The sequence below is a fragment of the Acanthisitta chloris genome, unplaced genomic scaffold (assembly GCF_000695815.1).
Source record: "Acanthisitta chloris isolate BGI_N310 unplaced genomic scaffold, ASM69581v1 scaffold26919, whole genome shotgun sequence".
NCBI lineage: Eukaryota > Metazoa > Chordata > Aves > Passeriformes > Acanthisittidae > Acanthisitta > Acanthisitta chloris.
In genome coordinates, this window is record NW_008693478.1 from 21,875 (window position 1) to 48,274 (window position 26,400).

At 44.3% G+C, this 26,400-nt stretch overlaps 1 protein-coding gene across 2 annotated transcripts in view; it reads left to right on the forward strand.

Moving 5' to 3' along the window:
• The window catches only part of RNF220 (ring finger protein 220), a 48,069-nt gene that overhangs the window by 14,420 nt on the left and 7,249 nt on the right, over nucleotides 1–26,400 (forward strand). For both annotated transcript variants that reach the window (XM_009083092.1, XM_009083093.1), the window contains exons 3-8: nucleotides 2,659–2,755; nucleotides 3,761–3,847; nucleotides 5,489–5,544; nucleotides 7,250–7,328; nucleotides 22,397–22,505; nucleotides 23,611–23,685. In XM_009083092.1, coding sequence (XP_009081340.1) covers nucleotides 2,659–2,755; nucleotides 3,761–3,847; nucleotides 5,489–5,544; nucleotides 7,250–7,328; nucleotides 22,397–22,505; nucleotides 23,611–23,685 — 503 coding nt within the window. The remainder of the gene's footprint in view (nucleotides 1–2,658; nucleotides 2,756–3,760; nucleotides 3,848–5,488; nucleotides 5,545–7,249; nucleotides 7,329–22,396; nucleotides 22,506–23,610; nucleotides 23,686–26,400) is intronic.

A 26,400-nucleotide genomic window follows, 5' to 3' on the forward strand; every position in this document is an offset into this window, starting at 1 on the left:
ATTATAGAGCTAGATATAGCAAAAGCTCTGGAGTGTTTTTCTTTCAGACTTAAAAGGGATTTTCTTAAGTACAAAGGTTTTGAGAGCAAGGACACCAGGATTCTGAAGTTAAGGTGCCTTAATATTTGTAAACTGTATCACAGTAAGCAGATCTTCTTGTCTTAAGCTCTAGCCATAAAGCACTAGTTGGTTTGAGTCACTTGGAAACAAAATTGATGGAAAGGTGCGTGTTTGCTGTGTGCTTGGCATCCTTGCAGAGAGAGTGACATAGTGAGTGGTCCCACTTACGTTCACTCTTCTGGCCACCTTCCCCCCGACCAAGGCACTTGCTCCAAGCATTCATTGTCTGGCTAGCATTCAGATCACCCTCTGGGACTAGCCAAGTCACAGCTCCAGCTTTGCATGATTTGTGTTTCCCACAGCCACAAGAAAAATTAAGACCTATGTGTCCAAAGTTTATGGCCTTCGAGAAGTGATGGGCTAAAGTAATGCCAGGTGCAGGGGATGGTGTTACTGCAGGTTAAATGCCATGCCTATAAATTACTGTCCCATCACCCACTCTTGACTTTTAAAGCAGCTTTGAAAGACTATCCAGCTTCTTTGACAGGTCTCCCTTACTCCTCTAAATCTTCTCCCAAACATTGTGATGAACTGAATGAGTCAAGATTTACTAGATGAGCCATTGCAGCAAGAGGAGGCAGTTCACTGACACGTGTTGGCTGGCAGTGTGCAGCCCGTGTGTGAAACACTCTGTAACGGATCTGCTGGAACAGGGCCGCCCCAGTGGCACCAGGGCTGACCTACAAGCATGATACCTGGCACAGATATGGATGCTGTATTGTTGGTGCTAGTGCTGTTACCTTTGCTAAAAATTAAGGCTGGTAATTGCTTTGAAGTAAAAAAGGTAGTTTGTGCTTCTAGGGAAAGGTTAGTCTTAAAATCATTGTCATGCCACAGTTATCACTCGTTAAGGACCTTCTTGATATTCAGGGAAGAGAAATATCAAATCCATATCAACAAATTTTATTGAGGGCTTAATGAATCAGTGAGAGCATCCATTCCTGGAGAGGGACAGTAAAGAGCTGTGTCTGCACAATGTCCTTGGAAATGAGGCCTTCGCCTTGCCTGGCTCTCTGCACAATGCAGACTTAGAAATACGGTTCGCTCTTCTGAGCTTGTGTAAATGTGCTGGTGAGAGCCCAGTGGCATGAACAGACTCAGTCATATGTAGCACTAAAAAGTCTATCCTAATGCTTTGAAATGTCTTCATTCTTCAGATATGCTTATAGTACTCAGTGCTTCTACAATAATTTTAGCCAGTATTCTGCATTTAGAACCACATTCACAGTGCAGGAATTGTACCCTTTTTGGGACATTTGTGCAAGGCCAAGCCAACATTTACCTTATTCTTTTCAGTGTTTGAAGCTGGGATGTACTCCCTGGTCTATCACAGACTTAGGTCACCAGCCATCTGGATGTGCCAGATTCTTTGGGCTCCAGCAGATACCTCTGAGTTAGGTGTCCAGCTCTGCTGTCTGGACAGGGTTTGCTAAGTGAAGAAGTACTGAAGGCCGCTGTGTGAGCAACTTTCTGTGTGCATGGCTTATCACAGAATAATCAGAGCTGGAAGGGACCCTTGAGGATCATCTAGTACAGCTCCTTATCTCCTGAAACAGCTTAGTTCTGCAGCAGAACTGAACACACATGAGGACCTTGCAACACCCTGGAGTTCAGGAGATCTTTGCTTCATGTCCAGTCTCATGGGAGAGAACATATCCAGTGTTAGCTCTGATAAAGAGTAAATACATGTCTTCCTTAGTTTCCCTTCTGTTAATAAACCTTCATATCTGTAGGTGCTTGTGCAGATTCAATTAAAAGAAACCTGGTTAGAGTTTGCAGTAACAGAGTCAACAAAATGCTTGAGAACCAAAATAAATGTATAAATTGTTAGAAAATGGCAATTGTTGCACAGTCAGTCTCAGGTGGAACTGTAAATGCTTGCTTCCTGCTGGAGCTGGGTTTGGACATCTGACCCACCTGTGCTGGAAGAGCAGAACTCTTGATGAGTTGCATTGGAATTTGCTCTTACAAGAAATATTCGTAAAGGAGCTGTTAATGACTGTGAAGTCTGATACTTTTTCCCTCCCCTAGAAACAGCTTTGCTGTTTTAAATATTTTGGATTGTAAAAAACTAAGCCACAACTAAATGCATTTTTAAAAGAAAAAGATGTTTCTAATTGTATTAGATCCTCTGCCTACCCCCTGCATCTGAATTAAGGACTAATTCCTTCTCTTACCTGCTAGTGGTGTAGTTTTTGTTAACTACTTCTGCAAAAAATTAGTCTTCCCTGTTTAGCTTCATTTTTTTTCTGCCTTTGAGAGACGCTTCTAATGCCTTCAGTTTTAAAATAACTCATATGGAGAGCTAAAGGTCAGGAATGTTTCGGTTTTAGTGTTGGGGACATTTTACAGCATGAAGTTTAGAAGTTAGAGCATTTCTGTGAGTGTTCTTGTGCAGGCTTTGCAGATAGTACCTTTTATGAGGCTGCTAAGAGTAAAGGACAGCCTGCAGACTGACGCTGTAGCACCATTCTTGAGAGATCTCCTGCACTTCATCTCCAATTCTAATGCTTATCCGTGTGTTTTATTTTCTTTCAGGTTCTGGGTTTATCATGTGCAGCGGCAAGGAGAATCCAGACAGCGATGCTGACCTGGATGTGGATGGAGACGACACACTTGAATATGGGAAACCACAGTATCGTTTTTGAAAGGCTCTTATTGAGAGGGAACTCAGAGGGTGCATCTGCAGCTACCTTTTATACAACACTGCCCTGGGAAGCTGTGGATAACTGTGTGCAGTCCTGCTGGAAATGACACAGCCTTCTCCAGTTACCATGTTATTTGAACTAGGAGGGATTCCCAGTTACTTCCTTTGAGATCCTTCTGTTGAGGCAGTACTACAGGAGATATTGGAAGAGATCAGTTGGTGCTTCTCTATTCTATTTCATAAGCAATCTGTTGTCTTCATCCAGGTTTCTTCCATATGAATAGCTTTTCGTGCTTCATGGGTAGGAATTGAGTTTATTTTCATGAGACACCCCTTTGTTTTATGGGTTTTATGCATTAAGCACTATTCACATTCCACTCTGAGAAACTGATTATGATTTTTTTTTGTCCATTCATTAGACACCTCATGGGCAGAACTATCATTAAGGACAGTTTTTGGGAACTTCTCCACCTGTGAGCCAGGCTCTTCAGACACAGCTCTTGGAGAGCTGTGGGCAGACTTCTGCCCCACGGCAGCTGTAACATCAAGAAGAAATTTCTGCAAGAGTATTAGGCAGACACTGCCCTAGCTGTGATGAGGAGCAATGTATAGCTATAGAATTAGGTTTTATTGAAATCTGTACCAGCCTGTGAGATTGAAGGCCCAACCCTTCACTGGTAAAAGATCTCTGTAGCTCAAACAGAGTGGAATTGTTCAGATTAGGCTTGCAGGGGTTGAGAAATTGATTTTCCCCTTCTAAGAGGCTGTGGCATCATGTTGCTGTCAAAAGGCTTTTCCATTTCTTTCCACCTAAACCAAAACTTTAATCCAGAATTTAAAAGCAAGCCTCTTCATGGATCCCAGCCCCTCTTCTTTTGAGGCATTCCCAGTTGGAATGAATTTGTTCTATATCCCAGATAGTGTCCTAACCATCTCAAAAACCCTTGCACTGTCTGTAGCAAGGCTGTATGTTCCTTAACTCTTTGTGCTCAGGTACACAGAGGCAGACGTAATCCCTTGCACTGGAGAAGAGCCAGGTGAAGCCAAAGAGAGGGAGGCGCTGCGAGGTGCTGTTTTAAAGTAAGTGTCCTGCCTTTCTAAATTCCTTTGGGGGAATCTCAGTTTGTGGAAAACACCTGTTCATTTGAGTGCAAGGGTTGCAGTGAGAGACTTAGGAAGAAGCATAGTGTGATGGGTGGGTCTCCATTTCTACCTGTGCAACCTCAATAAACCCTCCATTTACACTGTCCCTCCCTGAGCCACCCCACTGCCCATCTTCACCCTGAACAGTGCTGGACAGAAGATGGTGATGGGGAAATATCATGCTTCATGATGTAATGCGGCCTCTTTGTAGTAGAGTGTGATGTCATCCTAATCTTGTTTGGCACAGTAGAGTCTGACATCCCAGGTGTGATTTCATTGCATCCCATTACATGGTGGGTGGGGAGTGCAAACTAATCCTTCTGTAGTCAGCTCTGGATTGGGGCAGGATGTGTGCTCTGCCCACACACATATGTGGAGAATGTAAGCAGCCAGCATTCAGGGCACTTGGGGAAGCATTCCAGGCAAATAAAATGAGTCTTAACAGGGAGCTAGGATTGCTTTCTGAGCCCTCTGCCCTGCATAAAACAGGACTTAAATTACCCCTCTATCTCTTTGACTGAGTGATCCTATAAGGTCAAGGTGGAAGTGATTGATAGAGCTGTGAAATGAAGTTTTCTTACTGCTTAGCCTGTCGCAAACACTAGTTCAAAATTAGGTTCCACTCCACAGAAATGTGGCATTCACCACACTGGATCCAAACCTCTGGTCCATTCAATACTTTGCTAACCATGCTAGTCCAAAGGCAGGGCCTCAAAGATACTGAAGCTCCTTCACAGCCAGGACTGTGGTATTGGAGCAGGAGGATACTGTGGGCTTTGGACACTTAGTGTTTGTTGAGACTACTTGAGGACCTGAGGCCAGGAGACACAATTCCTACATGTGGCTTCCACCTAAAGCGTTGTTTTGATGTTTGGGCAAGGTCCTCATGTGTTTCCTGGACTTGTTTGCCCATCTCTAAAACTGGAGAGGTGATGTTGCTTGCAAAAGCACATTGAAATTCTGGTGAGGTTCTGTACAAATGCAGTAGTGTAGCTGATGCCATGAAGCTTGAGCCTGTGTTACTTTTTGAATGCAACTGTCTTGGCACATAGAGCTAAAATGTCCTATAGTCACAAGTGTGCAGTCTGCTCAGAAGATTCCTTTCTCTTACAGTCTCTGTTACAAGCTTGCAAATGAGTGGACAGGTTTAGGAGTTGTCTGTACTTCAGTGTTGTTGTTTTTCAAATGGGAAGAGGGAAAAGATGGGGCTTACGAAGGTGTGAAGTTATTCTTAAAGGGAGAAGAAGCTTCATGGTGGGTTTCTATTTACAAGTAGGGCCTTCATCTTTGAAACTGTGTATTCAAAAATTAGCCTTATGTCACACATGCTGTTTGAATCCCAAGCCTTTAGTCAGCATCACAACCCCCATGGGATTCTGCAGAGGTCGCAGCTGGAAGTGCAGGTTGGGAGAACACTGGTAGAAATGTGGAGAACAAAAACATCCTGCAGCTGCTCACATTTTGGAAGTCTAGAGTGACAGAAGTATTGAGAGAAGTGGTGGGTGGAAGGACTAGCTTTTCCCAAGCAGTAAAATTTTCCATATTCTACCTTTAGCCTTCTGCCTTTTTTTCTTTTAGTGGTGGCACACCCAGTACTCGAATAACACCGGAGTTTTCTAAATGGGCCAGCGACGGTGAGTGTTGAACATGTAAATTATTAATTTGTGTGCTACAGGAGGGCAGGTAGATATTCCATATCTTCTGCTTGCCAGTACTTAGGCGAGGTAGTTAGTAACGCTCTTGCTGAGCGTCATCAGATATGTATGCACCTACAGTCACACTATCTCTTTGAAACTTTACAGCACAATTAATTGTAGTCAGCGGCAGCTGGGGAAGTTCCCAAAAGTGCCACCTTAACTGGTATGGTGATAAGAGATCGGGGTTGGATTGACTTTGCTGTTGTGTCACTGAAAGGCAAACTGCTGTATTACAGAGGGAACCAGCAGAGCCTAACTGTGTGATGGTGGTGTTCAGCTGCTGGGGTTTTAAACTACACAGGTGCACTAGTTCGGGTTTTTTTCAACTGCTTTCTTATCTTCCCTTCTTTGAAAGGGTATGCTAGAGACTTGTGTAGTGATCTTTTAGGTAGATCTTGTCCTTGCTGGCCTCTGTATGGCAGGTGAAGCCTGTGGCTCTGATGCCTGCACCTTTAGAGGGGAACTCTAGGATCTGTCCTACTTCGTAACATGTAGTTGAGACTCCAGAGCAAACAAGTTAATGTGAATATGTACCTTTGCATGCATTACTTGAAAGCTCATAGCATTAAGGAGAAAGAGGGAAGTGTTACACCCATTCAACTGCTGGGGTTTTTTATTTAATGCCCGCAGCACTGGAAGTGTAAGCAGCAACCTAGTGGAAATATGAGAATAATAAAACCTGGCGTTTTCCAGATGTAGATGCCAAATCCATTTCCAGAGCTGGGCAGTGCTGCTCCAGCTCCCTTAGGAAGGGAACTGAAGCTCAGCGACCTGAAGAGACTTGTCCCAATGATTTTGTTCCCTGTTCTGTTATTGTCATGCTCTGGGCATTTGATTCCCAGCCTTGAAAGTACCTACAAGACATAATGGCTTGCCAGTGGGAGAGGGTATGAGTAGAACCAGTTTTGCCAAGGGCATGACAGTTAAATGGAGAACATAGGATATCTATCGCAGGCATTTTCTTCTGTGGGATAGGCAATCACATTTATTTTCTGTGATGTAGGAGCACTCGCTTGTAGGTATGATCAGCTTCAATAGCTACAGCTGCAGAGATCATGAGGAGGCAGCCCTGATGACACATGCAATAAGCTGTTTTCTTCATACCTTTTACCTGAAGCCACAGTGCTGAACCTACAGCCCAGGGACTGGCCCCAGGACAGTTCTTCTGTCTCATCTCTAACTGATGTCTCACACCCTCTCCAGTGCTGGAAAGAGCCATGAAGCAGACTGTTCTGTCATACTAGTTACCTGGCATATTTTTTTCTGCTTGTGTCTGAGGGGTCTCAGTAAAAAGGAAAAGCTGAGGGCAGGGTCTAATCTGGGTGGATTTGCTCCAGATCCACATTTCTAGAAGTACACTTTCACATGACAGCCACATTAGACCTCTGGCTTAAACAGCTGGTACATCTGTGAGGGTCAGTTAGTATGAAGTGGACAGGGGGTAGGGGTTGTAGCATCAGCTCAGAATCATAGTAGCATGCTGTCCAGAGAGAGACCTCCCCTGCCAGACAGTAGCACGTAGCATCTGAGAATTGACATAAAAATGACTCATCGTAGTCTGCTGCTTCTGAAACTTGATAAGACTGTTTCATTGCAATGATCAAATGTTCTCTTACTAATTTTTCTGTTCTTTCCTCAACAGAAATGCCCTCAACGAGTAATGGTGAAAGCAGTAAACAGGAGACCATGCAGAAGACCTGTAAGAACAGTGACATTGAAAAGTGAGTGTGAAGTGGATAGCTTTTGGTTTTCTTGTTTTAAAAACCACAGTGTCCCATCTGGTTCTCCCAGGAGTAATGGTAATTGGAGGGTAGGCATATATAAAGATTTTACCACTGAGAAGGGAAACCATGCTCCAGCATGAAGCCTCATCTTGGATTACTTGCCACCACTGTGTTCACAGAGGGCCTGTGGGGAGTTCACCACGTATCTGTGTGGGCAGGTACCCAGTGACAAGGAATTGGGCACAGCTACTAAAGGGCTTCTCCACTGCGAGTTGTCTACTTTTAAAATATGTAAATAGATATATTGATGCTTTCAACCGTATTCTAGTTACATTTTGTGTCGCTTGACAGCCTGGACTAGAACTGGAAGTTTGGACGGGAGGTGAAAGTTCAAAACCTACTTTAACCTGACAAAAGCAATTGGCTTGTCAAGCTGTACTTTGATCTTTTCAATTCCCCCTGCAAGATTTCTGCTGTCAATGTGTCATGAGATCCTGCTTTTACTGGAGAAGTTACCTTATCATTGTTTCTTGAGTGCAGTCTTTCACATGGTCTGTATTCATTTTTCTCCATGGTATCTGCATGTTCCACCTCGGTCTCTCTAGCAAAAGGGAGGTCTCTCCAGCAGCATTTAACTTCCCAGAAGCCTCACTGAGAGAATTCCTTTTTCCTTAATATCCGTATTGCACCTTTGTATGGTGGCTAAAAGAAATAATGTCTCAGTTCCGGAGATGTTTTACCTGCAGACCTTGCAGTGACTCAGACGTTTAAGTCCCAGTGTTTGAACATGCAGTAGTGCAGGGGCTCCTGGGCATCTCCCTTGCTGCCCCTTGCTGTTCACTAGATACCTGCAGTCTAGTCTGAGATAGAAATAAACGGGTTTATCTGCATTGTTCATTTGAGTAGCAACCTCTATCCTCAGCTTCCTTCCACTGCTGCTAGGGTGACTTACTGCTTGGGCAGATTTGATGATCCAGTACTAAAACTACAGGCTCTTCTCCGCTGCCGTGAACTGCATTAGTTGGGATGGGGCAGTGTTTTTAGTTGGTTATTGCCTGACATAAAATGTTGCCTCAAGATCAAGTGAGAAACAAAATGGCTTGAATGAGGTGGAAGCAGTGAGGTAATGCTGGGTTTTAAACAGACAGCATTTACATTTTGGGAGTGAGGTCCATGGATAATTTGGGATGGAGAAAAATCTGGTGGTAGCATTAAGCTGACTTTACAGAAAGTTGGTTTTTTCTCCTTCTACCCCTGGTACTTACTTGAAAGGTTGTGTCCTTGGCACATTTCACAGTCTCTGACAGTTCAGGCAGCCTGGCAGAGCATATGTTCACGGTCAGGGGTTAACTGGGAAAACTCCCTGCTGCAGAGGAAACTTCAACTCTGCTCTGCTGTCTCGGCACTTTCCTTTTTACAAGCCTTTTTGTTAGCATGTCCCAAGTGTTGGCTGTCTGCCGTTCCATGCTTCTCAGTGAGCGGTCTTTGGCCAAGGACCACTGAGTTAGGGAGCTTGCAGGTCAGTGCAGAAACAGCTTTGTCCTTAGAGTAAGCCAACCATTGCATGCTGTTCTTGGTGGCGAGGACTTACCCCTTCTGCCCTAATCTGTCAGTCTCTGTCTCAGCTGGTGCTTGGCTTCCCTTTGGGCCTCCCTCCTGCCAGTCCAGCAGCCTTCCACCCTCCCAGATCCACTCCTATTGAAAATCTTTAAACTGCAAGAGCTGAAAGGATTTGACATTTTCCAGAACACTTGAGCTCAAGTGATAAAATTGACATAGCTTTAATAATCTGATCAAAGAGGCTTTAGCTAGCACCTTTTGAAGGATCCCAGAATCCTTTCCAAACAACACTTGTGCTAACACCACTGTGAAGTGGGGAGAGTGTGTATGTGTGTGCACATGTATGCACACTTTACTCTGCAATAACCTTGCCCCACTAAGGCTTCAGTTGTGCTACAAGTCAGCGAAACCCAATAGAAATTACAGCACATGCCTTAAATGTCTTGATCGATCTTTCCAATAATGATAATTTTTGAAAGTAGCAGGGAGATCTTTTTATTTAGGGTGCTTTATTTCACTGAGGTTCAGAAGACAAGATGGTGTTTCAGGTAGAGAATTCCTAGATGCCTTTTTTTTTTCTCTTTCCTTTCCTTTGAGATTCATGTGTGATAAATAGTTTCTGTCCTGCCATTTAAGGAGTCTGAATGCTCTGTGTGCTTGTCTGTGTAGAGGGGTTCTGCTAAATTAATTGATAACAGGGATCAGAGCTAGAAGCCTACAGAAAAGGAGGGGGAAGGGTTTTGCACTGTCTGGCTGCTTCCCACTCCACTGCTGAGCCATGATATATGGCGACCCAGCCCAACAGGCTAAATTGATTCATCTGTAGTTCCTGTTTCTTAATCTGGAGCTAAATTGGTTTCATTTTTCTTGTTTTGGGTGGTGCTTACAGGAAGTTTTTGGCAGCATCACTTTACTCCATTGTTTATAACTTCAATTTTTGCCTTTAAATCTGAGCATTATTGATTGGCATGTTAAACCTTGTGTAGCACCTGATTAGCATTTTTTAAATTGTCCAGAAGCACATGGCTTAGCACCTGTGTCAGCTGTGCTCTCCGTTTAGAGCAGTGGCTAATAGAGTTAGCAGAGATCTGCCTATTGATCCTTCTCTCAAAAGAATGATGTTCCTTCCTCCCCTCTTCCAAAAAATAAGTCCAGGCAAAGGGAGCAGTGTGGTTTTGTTTGGGTTTTAACCCATTAATACAGTACAGCAAGCAATCTTCCTTTTGGCACACAGCTGAAATTCTTTGCTTGAGCAAGTTAATTTAGTTTAAACTTGGATTTTTATTGGCTAGTCTCTTGCATGTAGAATGACTAGGGGGGGCTTGGGGTAAGTCTGTATTTGTTGCCACACTCCTTGTACCATGCCGGGTCATCAGTAGCTTGGGCAAGTTGGTCTCATCTGTCTTGAGCTTCAGATGGCAGCCACAGGTAACTAGAGACATGGTGCTGCTCCAGCTCTCCTTCCCAGCAGTATGGGGTGTCTCAGCCATGCTGAGCTGTTCTGGTCTCACCGATATGGCGTGTCTGAGAGACATCCTGGGGTGCTGAAGGCTCACGGGGAGAGGTGAGTGAGCTTCACACCAACTGAGCGGTGCCTGTCTGCTGAAGATCCCAGCCACTGCCAAAGCAAAGCTCACCTGGTGTGACACTCTTTTACCTCAACTTGAGATGCAGCTTTTCTCAGAGACAGCAGCTGGTCCCTAATTGCTCAGGCATCTTCCCCAATTCCTCTGCCAACATCATACTCAGTGGAAGCACTGTTGCATACGAGAGCTGCAAAAAGCACCCTCTCCACAAAAAGGGTTCCTCCCTTCTCCCTCCCAAGATATGCTGCCTGTGAGGGTCTGGTGCCATTTTGAAACCGAGGTTCCCCGGGGTTAAAAGCCAGCATCTTAATTCAGAGTGCCAATGTTCAATTTTGCTTTCTGCCACCAGACTAGATTGCAGGCCAGCGAGAGAGTCTGGGTTAGTGGCCCACTGGGTCACCTCCCATTTGTTTTCCTCAATTTTGTGTTGTCATAAATTCATTCCAGCCCGTTGTGGTTGATCAGTTTATCTCCGCCGGGGCAGGGAGCGCTGCGAGCATGATATATGGCACAGAGCATTGTAGCCAGCCTCTCCATGAATCACTCCAGCTGTTTGGTGTCAGCCCCAAAGCAAACAGGACCCGGCCGCTGAGCGTTGACTACGATGAGCTCAGTATGGGAAGAGACATGACGTATGAATGTTTATTTAATAATTCTCTAATATTTCCAGCGGAGTGTGGCTGTGCCTTCTGGGAGGGGTGAAAGGGGGGGAGGTTGAAGAGGGAAACTCTAATCTGTTGGGGTGGGTCATAAATCAGGCAGACAACATCATTAATCAGGGATGGGACAGAAGTGGAAGGAGGTGGGACTGGAGCTGCCATCCTCAGTGGGAAGGGGGCTGTGCTCTTGTTTTTTGTAAAACAAATCTTGTTTCTGATTCCGCTTGTCCCCGGCCGCACTGCCGGCATAATAGCAAACCCGGATACAAGGCTGTTGAAGTGAGTATGCTACCTCCACTCTGAACCTTGCACTGCGAGCCTGCCAAGCATTAAATCCCTTTATAATTATCTTCTTTATATAACACTTCATGCTTATCATGCTTCATTGGATGAGATGCTCGTTGGGTTAAAAAGAGGGTTTTAGAGACAAAAAGCAATTGTATTTATCTTTCCTGTCTCCTCTTTCCTACCCTTCCCCCTCACCTCACCTCTTTCCATCCAGCTGCTCCAAAAGCAGCAGCCCCAGAGGGGCTCTGGCACAGCAGCACAGGAAGGAGCATCGGTTAAAATTAAACCAAGTTTAGGCTGGGGTCCTTCTGCGGAGTCCAGTGTGTGAGAGCAGTCGGGGGAGGTAGCAGCGTCGGTTGTGGGGACTCTGCTCTTGGGCAGACAGGTCGAGCTGGGAGCAGAGTGAGTGTGAAGCCAGAGGATTAGCAGAGGCCTGTAAGGAAAGGAGCCACGCTTAAGCTGGTATGTCAGAGGGAAACAGAAGCTGTTATGAATTCACACCACAGGATAAGCGCTCCTCAGCCCTTCTCCATAGTGTCACACTGGTAATAGGCTTTGCTGGGAGACAAGAACATAGTAAAGAAAGAATTAAAAAATTAACTTTAATCATAAATGAACTAACCCTTTGTGCTCTCCTAAGAGAGAGCATGATGCTACTGGTCCAGTCAATTAGCCTGTGTGAAATTGAGACAGGATACAGAAAGCTGAACTGAAGCGTGAGATTGTCAAGCCAGACTGAGAAAGCACTGCTAGGCTGTGCTGCTTGTGTCCAGATTTTTACCTTCAATAGGTTTTAGTCATTTTCAGTGATTCAGTAGTATGTAATATGTGTTTGTAATGTATACTGGTGTTCAGTGTTGAAAGGGTGCAGAGGTAGATGCTCCATTTCTCATTCAAGTCAGACTTTGGCATTACTTCATCCTCTAGGTTGTGGTGGTGGAGAGCAGAGTGCTGAGCTGTGTTTCTTGATTCTACACCCTCTGTTAACTATTGGGTAGTGTTTCATGTGCCATTGGTGGTCTAAAACCAGTGTGCCAACTGAAACTGTATCAGTGTCATGGTCCCTCTGAGGCTGGTGGTTAATGAAGCTCAGTGAGGCAGGTTGGCTGTACAAGCTCAGACCTGGGGGAAGGTGGTGTCTGTGTTTAGTGCATCTGTGTCCAGAGGTTTGGTCTAATTCTCATGCCTTGGGGCAGTTTTCTGTAGATTTTTGACTCTCCATATAGGAAGGGACTCTTATGTCTGTTGAACCTGTGATGCTTTAGAGCTGAAGTACCTGCAGACCCAAGGCTTCAGGGGCGGTAGCATCCCTGTCCCATAACTAGCGAAAAACCCAGGAAGGAATTTTGCTCCTATGCTGGGGGTGTGGTTTAGGCATCTTGCCATTTATATCTCTTTGCCTGCCCCTTCTTTTCTTTTTTCTTGTTTTTTCCTTAGTTTCAGAAATGCTGTTAACTTTAATTTGTAGAGTTGCTTCCTGGGAATGAAAAATCGATGGGGGGCTATCGCAGTGTGAAATTCGACTGTCACTATTGAGCTATAGAGTTAGCAAGATGTCTTAGAAGGTAAAAAATAAATCGTGGCCCAGCAAGTGCTCAGCTGTGCTATTTCAAAGGGGATATGAGGCTGATGGTCTGTTAGAGGGTACTTCAGTTAGATGGATGATGATTCCCTGTGAAATATCGGAGTTATTCCATAGGTAAGAGAAACTTTAGCTTCTAAAACACAAATAGCTGCCTTCTAGCAGACAAATTCTGTCCTTAGATGTGTGAGCAGCTTGTCAGAGAGAGGACTCGTCCCTAAAATTAGCCTGTTGTGTTTAACAATGTCTCTGATGGAGCATTGTGGATCTTGCTATGTTCCTTCTGAAAATATTTTGAGGATGTGACTGTTTATTCACATCCCTTAGCTACGCTGCAAGAATTAAGAGGCAGGGACTGATTTTTATTTTTTTTTAGGAAATGTTTGTATGGTGCCCAAATACTCTCAAGAGAAAAGTAACAATTATTTTTAGGTAGGCTGTGTTCCCTGTTTGGATGGAAATGTTCCTTTGAAGAGCAGAAGAGGGATCATGTTGTGCCCCATCCGCTGCCAGTTTGCTGTCACTCTCCTGCATCTGCTGAGGGGCAGCCCTGGCTGCACAGGCTGGCTGTGTGCTGGTGCTAACAGGGCTACTGCTGTGTTTGGCACTCACTGACCATTGTGGCAGGACTCAGTAAGTGTTTGTGCTGTGCCAGCTGCTGTATGACAACAGGGTGATTGTAATTACAGCTCTTGGTAGTTTATGCATTTCTTAGGCTGCAGTTAGTAAATGTAAATATGAAATAATACTAAAAAACTCCACTGGTTTGTGTTACTTCTCACTAACCCATGTTTGGGACCACTGTAGAGTCAGTAATTATTTCTCTTACACTTGCATGCATAGTTGCCATACCACTGAGGGGAGCTTACTGCTGCAAGGAGGAGTGTTAAGCTGCATTTAGTTGGAGCTTGGAAAAGATTTCCCAAAGAATTTAATGACAGGAGAGTTCACTGTGCTTTAATATCCCCTCTGCCTTTGTAACACAGAACCCAGCACTACCTTTACAGAAGCAGTGCAATAGCAAATAATGTAATTAGAGTAGTTTAATATTAGTGTTGATTTTTTGCCCTCACTTCAGTTTCAGTGCTTGTCCTAACCTTATGGCCCACTCCATCCTATGTCTTCATTTTCTTCTTTCTTCCTTTTTGATGATTCCTTTTGGGTTTTGTCCTCAGAAAACTGTTATTTCCCACTTGGTTGCGTAAGTGTTCCTGCTTTTCCCTCAGATAGCTGGCTCATGACCTGTCCTTCCCCTACACTGCTGGTTTCCTCTTCCAGCTCTGGGACCACAGTTGGTTATACGATACTAATGTGCCGTGGCCTCCTTTAATAGCCTCATGTTTCTTTTTGAAGGCACAATTACCTTAAATGATGCTAATTCTGATCCTTTCTTTCCCCGCAAAGGAAACAGCAAGGGTGTAAAAGTTCTAGGGCGGCAGCAGCAGTTGTAGGAAACTGTCTGGAGGATGTGTTACCACACTGCCCTTGTGTACCTCCAATCAGCGCTCATGAATGGAGGTTCTGGAAAGCATATCACCTCCACAGTAAAGCCCTTAAAAGGCGATAGATGAGTCCAAGTGCTGCTGTAGTAGCATAGATATTTCCTGTTTATTTCGGCCATTTGGATGTGGGCCATGGGAGAGTAGAAGGCATTTCTTTAATTGCTCACAGAGGCTGGCTGCAAGGCTCAGCTGCATGTCCAACCTTCTGAGCACCTTTCAGCCCTAGGAGTTTGCTATTCCTCTTTCACTTCATGGATATTTTATAATTTTGTGCCCTGATCATCCAGCCAAAGCTACCGATAATCATAGACCAGCTCCAGGCCACAGTAAGATGACAGGTTACAGCTGCCGTAAGTCTTCCAGTAGAAAAATAGACCTGCCTAGCTATACATGGAGCTTGGTCATAATCCAAACATGTTTACTTGTGGATGGAGGCAAGTTTCAGTGGGCTGGAACCTCTAACCCATGTGCCACAGCAGAGAGAAGAGCTGCATTTTCCATTTCTACTGCGTCTTTTGTGGCCTTGGGTTGTATTAAAATGGAAACCATGATGCTCCTTCGCAGATCTGTTAGAAATACAGTTAGGGTCACCAGGATGTAGTAGACGTTTGAAAAGTGAGCTAAGATAATAACACATTAGATGAGTAATTATTTCTATTTAGGAACTTTGTTTAGAGAATCATTTTCTCACTCAGCCTATGCTGCCTCAACAAAACCTTACTGCAGCAAACCACTTTCCCGTAGCATGGCTTTTTCCTTTATGGCCAAAGCTGCTCCAGTAAAGCAATGGGATTGCATTTATTTTCTCTTTGGAACAGGGGACATAGTCTCTAAATCTAAATCAGAATGACCCATGCATTCTTTCTCCCAGCTTTCATGTAGAACCATAATTGCTCAAATGGCACATTTAAAATGTTGGCGCAAACTCAGACTTTCACTCGCCGCCTTTTTAAATCAGTCCCAGTGGCCAGCAGATACTGCGTAGCCCTACAAATGCATCTAAACATGCTGACTCCGAGGCTCCTTCTATTCTGAATGATCAGCAGTGCCATCTGTCTCTGTTTTGATTGGGGTTGGGCACATGTGTCCCAGCGAAACACGGGCCAAAAAAAAGAGAGAGAAAGAGCCAGCGCCTGAATTTACTTCCCGCTTCTGTAAAGACATTGTTGGGTTCTGTGTTACAGGGGCGGGGGAGATATGAAAGCAAAATGAATTCTTCTGTCATTAAATTCTTCAGGGAATCTCTACCCAAGTCCTTGCTAAATGCGGCTTAAAACGCCTTCTTGCAGCGGTAAGCTCCCCTCAGTGGTATTGCAACGGTGCATGCAAGTGTAAGAGAAATAATTCCTCTGTGGGGAAAAAAAAAGAGACAACATTTTTAGTTTGCATCAAGATGAAATTAGTCAGAAGCAAACTCTGAATTTGGCAAGCAGATGCTGGTATTAACAAGTTGTGCAAGCAAGTATAAAATAGAGACGCTCGTGACTGAGAGCGCCTCGGCGTCGTGTGTGTGTGCCCTTGCATGCACCCGCTCCAAATTCACAACTTAGAACACGGAAATTAGAACGGGGGACATTGCATTATTCATAACTTGGCAACCAGAAGCCAGGGCACTTTGCCAAAGTAAACTATTCTCTATAATTACAGGTGAAGCAACATTCTTTAATATCTTACAATACAAAAACATACATTAATCAAGGAAAGAGGGCTTTTTTTCCTAGAGGACAATAAATTAGCATCCTTGCCAATTTCCTCAATACATGTGACAGTGTTTTACAGGATTATAAGTCAGCCTCTTTAAAGGAGGTTAGTCTAAAAACAAATAAACCCAATAAATGAGATTTTTAGCTAAATGTAGGGGAAGCCAGTTCCTAAAACATTGATGTCTTGCCAGAAGATTTGCTTTCAGCACTGGCACTCTTGCAGACGGAGGGTCTAAACTTCACTTGGTATGATTTGACATGGCTCGACTGTAAACAGGTTTGCTGGGCAATTTTCTGCAGCAAGGGATCTGCCCCCTTCTGCTGTAACCAGCTCATCTAGTGAAATAAAATCACAGTACATCGTGCCAATCTGGTAGCCCACATGTTGTGGGGTGATTCACAGTCAGTCTGCCACCAGTGCCTGACACTGGGCTTCTTTCAGAGACTTAACATACTGAACATGCCTGAGCTGTGTCCGTTTCCTTTTACAGCCACTTGTCACTTTTCTTTTTAAAAGCTTACTTAGCAGTTTAAGTGTTATGCTTGTTAGTAACAAAAGAGGTTTTTTCCAGCTTTATGTTATGTTCTTGCACGCAAGTAAGTGTAAAAGGCCTTTGAGTCTGTGGATCTCCCACTGACTTCAGTAGTGCTCACCCACATCTGCCAAAATAAACTCCCTGTATCCTTAGCTCTAATACTTGCTGCAGGTGATGCTTGCTAAATTGAAACAGGGGGCAGATTCTTTTATCATCTTGAAAACGGAAGCAATTCTTGTCTCAGAAAACGTAGGGGTGTTTTTAGTTAGTGTTTGAAACTCAGACAGCAAGGGAGTTGTGATGAAGACAATGTATGAGCGAGAGCCGCGACATCATCGCTGTGCTCTGCCATCCGCAGTGTCACAGAGCTATGCACAGCATGTTACAGGCTGATAAAACAGGGTCTCTTCTCTGAAAAAGTTGCCCTCTCACCCAAATGTAAATTGGCTGGGAGAGACAGCTTGCAATTATGTGATTGTGCACTGATGTTGGGATCATTCTTTGGATCATTTTATCAAGTCTTGCAGATTCGTGCCCCACAAAGCGAGGACTGCAGTAGGCTTTCTCTCCTGCAGCTGAGTAGTGGTTATGATAGTTGTCATCTGTGGCCATGGTTGGATATGGCCAGGGGGAATTTCTCTGCTCCTGGAATCTTACTTTAGCTTGACTCTGCCTTTAAACTATCAACCAGTCTGTTTCTAATATTTATGATACGTAAGCTGCCAGTGACCTGACCTCTGCCCCTGGTGCAAGGAGGAGGCATGTGTGTTCTGCTGGGATCAGGTTCTCCACTTTGGACAAGGGAAGATAAAGGCTTTGTTTAAAAATAAATCCATCACTCTTGGGTTTGTCAGTTGGTACTGTACATTTTCCTCTCTGCCAGTCTGTGTTTACAGGCATAGAAAAGCAAAAATAAATGTATGAGGAAGAGAGAAAAAGGCCAGAATATCAAGTGTCAAAAGTAGCCCATGAAATTTTATTGGTGGTGCATTTAATCAGTGCTAAGCGTTTTTTACAAGGTACATACAAACAGTGGAATTGTAAAAATTTATGGAATGCTGTGTACAGTGTGGCTGTTTATGAAGAAAGGAAAATTTATATCCAGTTGAGGTAAACCAAAGGGGAATGTTTTACAGAGACTCCTTCACAGCAGGGTACATCAAGTGAGATCTGGATAAGGGGAGGATCGGATATTTGCAAGGGCTTACTGATCTTTGAGGTGTTTTTGTGCTTCTTCACCAGCTAACAGTTTGTGTCTTTCTGTGGCTCTCAAGAAAGCAGGATGCTGATGCAGTGATGGTGTGGTGTTTGTGTTTTGCTGTACAATGGAAAGGAAACACAAGTGAACAGCTGCTACTGGTATCTGTGGTACAAGGCTCTTGCTCTTGGGCTCGTTCCAGTACAACAGTTTCTTGAGCAGCCTTTAATATCCAGCTGGGAAGGGTTAACTGAAGCCAATCACTCTGACATCAGCATTTTTTTGTTTCCTTTTTGGTCCAGTATTTTGTTGATGATAAAGCACAGACTTAGTCAATTGAGAGATTCCAGAGCTGCAGAATCAGAGATAATTTAATTAACGGAATTGCTTGTGATTGCCCACTGGGACAGCGGGTAGGAATTGCTCGATTTAATTTGGAGAAACAAAGATCACATGCATGCTAATGTTTAACAAATAACCAGTGTTTGGGTTAAAGTTTTTTTGCAAAGAGGGGGGCAGCCGTTTCCCAGGGGAGATTTCCCAGGAGGATCATTGCTGCCTACTGGCTCAAAGCTATGGATAGGTCCTTTTTCCTTTTCCATGGTATTTTTGTGCACTTTTTCTTCTGGCCTTTTACCTGAACAAAGCAATGATTTGATCAGGCAAAGAAAGTTTGTTCTTATTTTCAGTGTTCAGGGGAAGATGCTATGAATATCAGAAAAATGTGCATTGGGCACAAAGGCTGAAAATTATCACATTCTGTCTGCTCAGTCTCACAGACTTGCTCCCTGGTACACAGCATCCACAGCTGTGACTGCCAAGTTGTGGAAGAGTTAACCACAATGTCCAGAGAAAATTACAGGATTCGGTCTCCTCCACGAAATGCTCTCCCTTCTTCTTCTTGGTTTTGTATAAACGTTCTCTCTCAGGGCCCCTTTTTGCAGTGGTATAGGTCCATAGTCTCTGTTCTAGCATGGATGTGTCCAGTTGATACATTTTCAGCCAGGGAGGACAGTTCAGGTATCAGTGAGGTGCTTGTACCTGCTGAAGGAGCATTGGTGCTGGATCTCAAGGTATTGCTCTTGGCAGCAGTTCTGCTCAGCAGGTCTCTCTGGAGGCTGATAAATGACGTTATCCAAACACATCAAATCAGAGCGCCAAGGCACAAAATTGTTAAGAGTCCTGCATCCAGCATGAGATCAAAGCAAAGCAGGGAGCCAATTTCTTCTCTATAATTCCCTCTGCCTCACTTGGCAGGGTAACTTGTACACAGCCTTACCCTGGGCATGAAGCTTGGCTTTCTGACCCTTGCTCCACCCCAGCATTACCCTGTAAAAATACTGCGCAGAGCTGCTCCCAGCTGCGTTCGGGCAGGCACACAGGAGGTGTGCACACAAGAGGGAAGCCTGAAGGAGTTCCCAAGATTGCTGCTGCAGGAAGAGTTGCTCCTAAGCGATGCTTATCTTTAGGATGCAAGCAGCAGGTTGACGGTAAAATGGCACTAAATGGAATGGCATGTGTCCCAAGTGTGCTGGCCACCACGGGAGCCAGACACATGGGAAGTGACTCTCGTCTTTATTCCATCCCTGGAGGTAGTTCCAGTTTCCTTTATTTACTACTGTTCTCCCTATTTCCCTTGACCTCATTTCCTCCAGCTTTTCGGAAGCAACCATGCAATTATCGCTCACTTTGGGTTGACCCTTGGCCACCACGTCCCTTGTTGCTGCTGCTCTGATAGGTTTTCCTGAAATCTCAAGTGCAAAATACTGACTTGTGGCCAAGACTCCTATCTCTGTTGTGAGATAAAAGCTGCGTCTTCAGCAGTGCGCTGTGAGCAGGATTTGTCCTGTGAGCAGGACTTGGCAGGGAGAACATGGAGTTTAAATTCTGTCATAGCTGAGCTTTGATCAGTTCTGGGAGATACTGCAGTGGCTAAAGCTCCCTCTCTTACCAATGCACCCCAGTCTTGTTAATAAATGTATATTTAACAATGTCTGGAGCGTATGAAGTGATAATAACTAAATCAATACCTCCCACATTGATTGTCCAGGATCCCTACAGCGTGACGCACACAGCGGTGCGGTAATTTTCCAGCTAACTAGCACCCTGATCTACAGCCCTCCTATTGATTGGCCATTGTATCAGGCAGCCTCTGAGCATTATTGCTTATACCTCTATTCAGCCTCCTTTTCTGATTCATTCGTTTATTACTGGACAGGTGCGATTATCTCAGAGACTTTCCGAAATTGGCCGATGGGGGTCAGCCATTTAGATTTCTATAAACAAGTCATTTTCTATCTCCTCTAGTTGTTGCAGTGGCAAATTTTTCCTTTTCAAGACTGGGGATGAATGGGTCTTTGCTTGGATCTGCTGAAGAAATGAACTTTTTCCTCTCCTTTCTGAGTCACCTGCCCTTCAGAGATGGAGATAGCTCCAGTGATAGTAAAAGGACAATTTAGCAAGGGTTGAGGTTCTGCTTACCACCTGCTTTGAGCAGCAGTCACACTTGCTGCCTTTACACCTCCAGTGCGCTTGTGCATGCAGGGAGGAGAAATGGATTCCAGGAAGGCAAATTCAACTGCAGCCTTCACCCAGCATCAGCTTTTTGATGGGCCAGACTGGAAGAGAAACAATTTTCTGAGCCAACAACAATCTTCCTTGGACAAAACTAACACCTTTCTAGACTTTTTTTAAAAATACTATCAACTCTTTATTGGGGGTGAGAACTCAAGCTGGGATATGGTAATAAGTTACACTGATGAGTAGGAGCAAGTGGGTGTTTCACAGCAGGAAGCAGTGTCTCCTACTGAAGTTCTTTCATCTTGCTCCAAAGAGTATTTATTGATTCCAAGACTTGAATCCACAGTGTCCCTGTCCCCAGGCAGTCCTCACCCACTAGGTTATCATGGGACAAGTGTATTTCTTTGCCGTTTTAAAATTGTTACCATTTCCTAGCAACTGTCACTTGCAATGAATCTCCTTCTGATGGAGGTCTCCTTGTTAGCTCGTGCAGAGTGTGTCTGATCTGTACAAAGGCAGGAGGGAAGTTGAAGGAGCTTTTTAGCACTGGTACTTAGCCATATGCACTCCTGCAGGTCCACCTTCTTCTGAAGTGTCATAATTAGAAAAATCACCCAAGATCTCTTTGACTAGCTGTTTCCAAAGCCATGGGAAAAGTCATCAGAATCACCTCGCAGGAGATACCTCAGGTCTCTCCCTGTGTGCCGGTGACAAGTGACTAATGAACAAAGGAGCAAGTGCATGCATGCAGTAGGAGTGCTGAGATTGCAGCTCACTTTACTGGTTGTTGTAATTCCACTAGACCTGTGCTTCAGCCACCTGTTGATGAACCATCCTCTCAAAAGGCAGAACACATACATGCCACTGTGGGTTATGTCCTGGTTGATGCTGGCAAGGTACTCTTTGGGTTCTTCTCAGCTGGAGTCTGCTTGGACAGGCCTGAGATTCACTGACAGACATGAAAATTGGTTTGTTTTTATTCACAAAAGTGAAAGCCTTAATGTCAATGCTCTAAACCTTTTCTGGGGAGTGTTTGAGGGCCCCTCCCTACACCTGCACTGTGTAGAAATCTGATTTTCCAGCATGCCATAGTGACTGTAGTGCTCCCTGCATCTCATTTGATAAGCATTGCTGTCTGCCCTTGCTTTTAGGTTGGCAAGTTTCTCTTTTCACCAGCCTTGCAGAACCATGAAAATACACTCGCCTGCCCTCAGCACAGCACCTCTGTGACAAAAGAGATAATGCTGCCCATCAAAAATGACCCTAGGAAATGGGAAAGCAGAGATTGTAAAGCTGACTTTATAGCCACCCTGTTGGCACAGTGTCCAGTGCTTTGGGCTTTTTTCTGTACTCTCTGGGTTTTTTCAGTATTAGAACCCAAAAAGCTAAGACTTTCTGTAATATAAAAGCATTGTGTTGATCCTGTGTAATGAGCTGGTTTTGTATTTCATGAGGTTGATGGCCAGCAAAGGCCTCTAGTCTCTAAAGGAAAGAGCAGCGCCTATTGCCCACAGAAAGTTAATCTCATCAGCTTTAAAACAACATACAGAACTTTGTCTCAAGCATGTGATCCTAAGTAATCTCTTAAGGGAGACAAGAAAAAAGGCAGGAAAAAAAAAGCCAGGAAAAAAAAAGCCAGACAAAAATACCTGCTATTTAAATGTCTGTGTATTGTGGAAACTTGCTGTGTATGAAGCTGGCAACCCCAACACCATTTGTGTTCTTTTGTGATGTGTTTGGAAGTGTTTAGTAGGACACTTTAAAGAATTCACACTGGGCTTTTCAGGAATTCTTCTTCTCTCCAGGCTGGATGTATTAGTTTGAATATGATGATGTTTCCTGTGCTGTACCTGTTGTGGGATCCGTTTTCCCCCCAAACTCTTAACAATCTTGTGTGCTCAGTGATGCTCACTCTCCATCTTCCTTTGCAGAATTACAGAAGACTCTGCAGTGACAACATTTGAAGCGTTAAAGGCTCGTGTCCGTGAGTTAGAAAGGCAGCTTTCCCGTGGGGACCGCTATAAATGTCTCATTTGCATGGTGAGTAGCACTCCACTCGTGGTAATGAATCAGAAATGTCTTGGTATCTTTGCTGAGGAGGGGAGAAGCTTTTCTTCTTCTTTCAGGCAGAGTGGGGGAACTCATCACCAGTTAGCCTTCCAAATGGCAGTGGTTCTTAACAGTCAAAATTTCTATATGCATTACTTTGTTCCACTGATATTTGTAGCTGTCCATCTATATCAGGGGCAAGAAAGCCCAAACTTCAGAAGACTTTCAGCCTTCCTGTAGAAAACTCGCAGATACCAGCATCCTCTTCCTGGATGTGCAGATTTACATAGCTAGGAGGGAGCAGAATCTGTGATCAGAGACCACCTTCTCTGATTTGGGAACAGGAATGTTGCCTGAACATGTAAAAGTTTTCGATGTCCTGCTTGCTCTGCAGTGATGCTGTGGCCTTACTAAAGAAGGGCAGCAGCTCCCTCTGATGGTCCAAGTCTGCAGGGCTCTGCATCTCCTGTTGGGTTTGTGTTCTGCTGAGAGCAGGAAAACATGCTGCTTGGTGGAGAGCTCCCTCTGCAACTTGAGCTTGATGCACAGGGTTCTCTCTCACAGCTGTAGGTGTGGGAGTGCAGTCCTTGCCACTCATCCCACAGAAGGGACAACAGCTTGCTGCTGATTCCCAGAGGTTTATTAGCAATGGCAGAAGGCATGTTCACTGAAATAGCAGCAGTATTCTTGGCATGTAGTTAAGCTGTTCCTGCAGAGCTATGAGTTGTGATAAGGGTTGATCTTACCCTCTCACTGGTTTTTGTATGATCTGGTGACCTTTCTGATGAGAATAGTGGCAGGTGGCCACAGCAACTTCAGATGCTTTTGCGATAACTATGCTGAGCCAGGTCACTACTTGAGTGGATTATGGCCTTCCAACAGGAGTTCTGGGAAGCCAAGAAAAGGGACTGCAGAAGACTTTCTGCCTCTTCCATGCAAACGTTGCAAAAATACAAACTTGTATTACACAAGCTTAGTTTTGTAATACAAAATACAAGGCAGTGTTGCCCACAAAGAAAGGCATTGTGATGGAATTGGGAGCAAAGAAACAGTAGATCCCTGCTGTGGAAATAACTTGTTTGCTTCTTCTCCTCAGGACTCCTACACAATGCCCCTGACTTCCATTCAGTGCTGGCATGTGCACTGTGAAGAATGCTGGCTGCGGACTCTGGTGAGGCTCTTGACTACTTTCTTGTTGACTTACAGCCTTTTTTCTCTCTTCTCAGATACTTTATTTTAGATCACCACAGGGAAAGGTGCTTTTGCTTTATTTTAAACAATCTGAGTGCTGTGCATGCAGACTTCCTAAGCCTTGCTGTTTAACATCCCACTGTAGCTTTCATGTGAGTGAGTTTCATTTGAGTCATCATGACTAAAGTGCTATCCTGCCCCTTGATTGTTGCTCCACTGCTGTAGGCACAGCCATTGTACATGGAAGAGCTCTGTGCTGGGGACTACCTTGCCTTACAGTAATTTCCTGTGGGGCATCCATGCAGAGAGGTAAAGCTATGAGAATGGAGGCCAAATCCACTGAGATTTCATGGAATGGGTAGCTACTGAGAAACTTAATATTCCTCTGAGGCAAAGGAAATCATCTTCAGGAGAGAGGATATGGAAGGGAATTTTTATGAATATGAATCTGTATTTTTTAGGTGATTTGAAATAGTACTGTGTAGTTTTCAAGCATATGGTGGTGTGTTTAGAAGACTGGGGACTATCTTGAACATTGAATAGGTGAACCAATAGAGCAGTAATTTATACATTTATTAAAGGACATCAGGTTAAAATTTAAGCTGTTATTAAATCAAGTGTTTTCTTTCCAAATGTTAAAATTGTGGGCTTTATAATCAGCCTTTAATGTCCCCTGTGCAGCTGATTTTCAGGCTTTCATTTGCCTCAGGTTGGAGAGTGGAAAGTAGTCAGTTGTGCTTTCTAGTTCTCCTGTTAGCAAGATAATACAGTGTTCAGTTGCAAAATATGTAAGGGAATGCCACTCCTAAAAACTGTTCCTGTAAGGCATTACTCTACTTTATAGAACAAGTTGTGTGCTTGGAATTACGATTAAGCTGATCGTGCTCCCTTAAATCCTGCCTTTTAAAAGTCTTGTCCAAGAAAAGTTACCTGGATGGTGAAGTGCCTGTGGGCTTGAGTACTAATAGCAACTCAATAACTTGGCTGTCCCGTGGGCTGTATTTTATAGCTCTTCAGCTACACCCCGTTACTATTTAGATTATACAAGCTTTTGTAAACATTTTAGCAGCATGTTATAAAAGACACATATGTGGGTACGTAGCTGTGAGGTGTTTGGATGAATGTGTGCTCTGCCACCTTTGCTCAGTGAAGAGTAATCTTGTCTTTCAGCAGTGCTACAAACACAGGAGAAAATGCTAATTTCCATTTCATTTTCTTTACTCTGAAGTCTTTGTCATCTCCCCACCAGCCTCAAGTCATCTTCTAAATCTGTGGCACCGATTTCAGGCTGTTCTTAGGCTCAGCAGCGACTTTATTCAACTTCAGTCAGGCCCCTTTGTGTCGTGTTCAGCAGTCACAGCTGCTTGTGAGAACAGGGAACCTCACCCCACGTGCTCAGGGGTTAGCATTTCCCTTGCAGAGGGGGAGCCATCTCCCCTTAGAATTCCCTGAGAAAGGTGAGGATGGAGCTGGCTGTGTGTGATCCACACGTGGCTCTTCTGCTGACCAGGCAGGCAGGATAGGAATAGTCCAACAAGACATCATGTTAGGACTTGGCACTTGCATAGGGGAAGCAATTAATAAGTGGCCACTCATGTGTTCCCCAGTCCTAGCCTCTCCCTGCAGCCCCCAATTTATTAAACCAGGCCTTTTCACAAGGCGTGCTTGCACTCCATCTCCCATCTCAAAAAAAAATCTCCCAGCCTGTGTTCGCATGTTTCTAATGTAACCATTAAAATGTAGCCTGAAGACAGCAATAAAAACCCTGGAACGCCTTGGTGCTTTTGTGTCTTGATCAAAGTCAATGTGTGTAATCTCGTTAAGACTGCCCTCCTTCCCCCCTCCTTTTTTATGAATTTAATGGCATACAGCAGCTGGGCTCAGTGTTTAATGCTCACCAACCTGCATTGTTCTAATTAAGGTATCTCCTTTTATTTCGGGCACAAAAGAGACTCTTGTTTTTTTTTAACAAGCGAGGAGCTGTGGGATAGTGTGTGTAATAATCGCTGCTGTTACCTTTCCCTGGGTATAAAGCTGGCTCCCCAGTGGGGCTGGGAGGAGGGAGCCTGCGCGTGCAGCACACATGGAAAGACTTGGCTGGGGGAGAGGGGCAGCATTTTTCTTCTGTTGTGCAATAAACAATTTGTTGGAGTTAATAGGAGTTGGGGCGGGTGGGTTGTGTCAGGCTTCCGGCCCCTTTTGAACATGCTGGAGATCTGCCATCCCTGCTGGTGAAAAGTCCTCTTTCTCCTGTGTGCCTGTGGTTTGTGTGCCCAGCCAAGATCTAATATTAAATTAGAGTGTGAGTTTGTCTGAGAGGACGAGGACTATGTACTGAACAAGGCCCTGGAACTGAAGGCTCAGAGTGCCTGGGAGCACTTCAAATACTCTACAGGGTATTGAAGACAGGGTGAAATTTGATGCTCACATCTGTCTATGGACTGTGGTTTGAGATTTAAACATTGTCTAGGATACGGTGCATCGTAATGATCTGAGCATCTCTAGTGTCCTCTGACTTCAGTGGTGTTTAGGGTACTCATGAGAATTGGGTCTTTAAAACATGTAGCCTTTTTGAAAGTAAAATTTTTAGACTTTTGGCTCTTGATGCTCAATTCCAAATTATAACTGACCTGTTGGTAAGGACAAGTGGGAGACATTTTTAACTACCGACTTTTCAAATGATTGCTGGACTCTC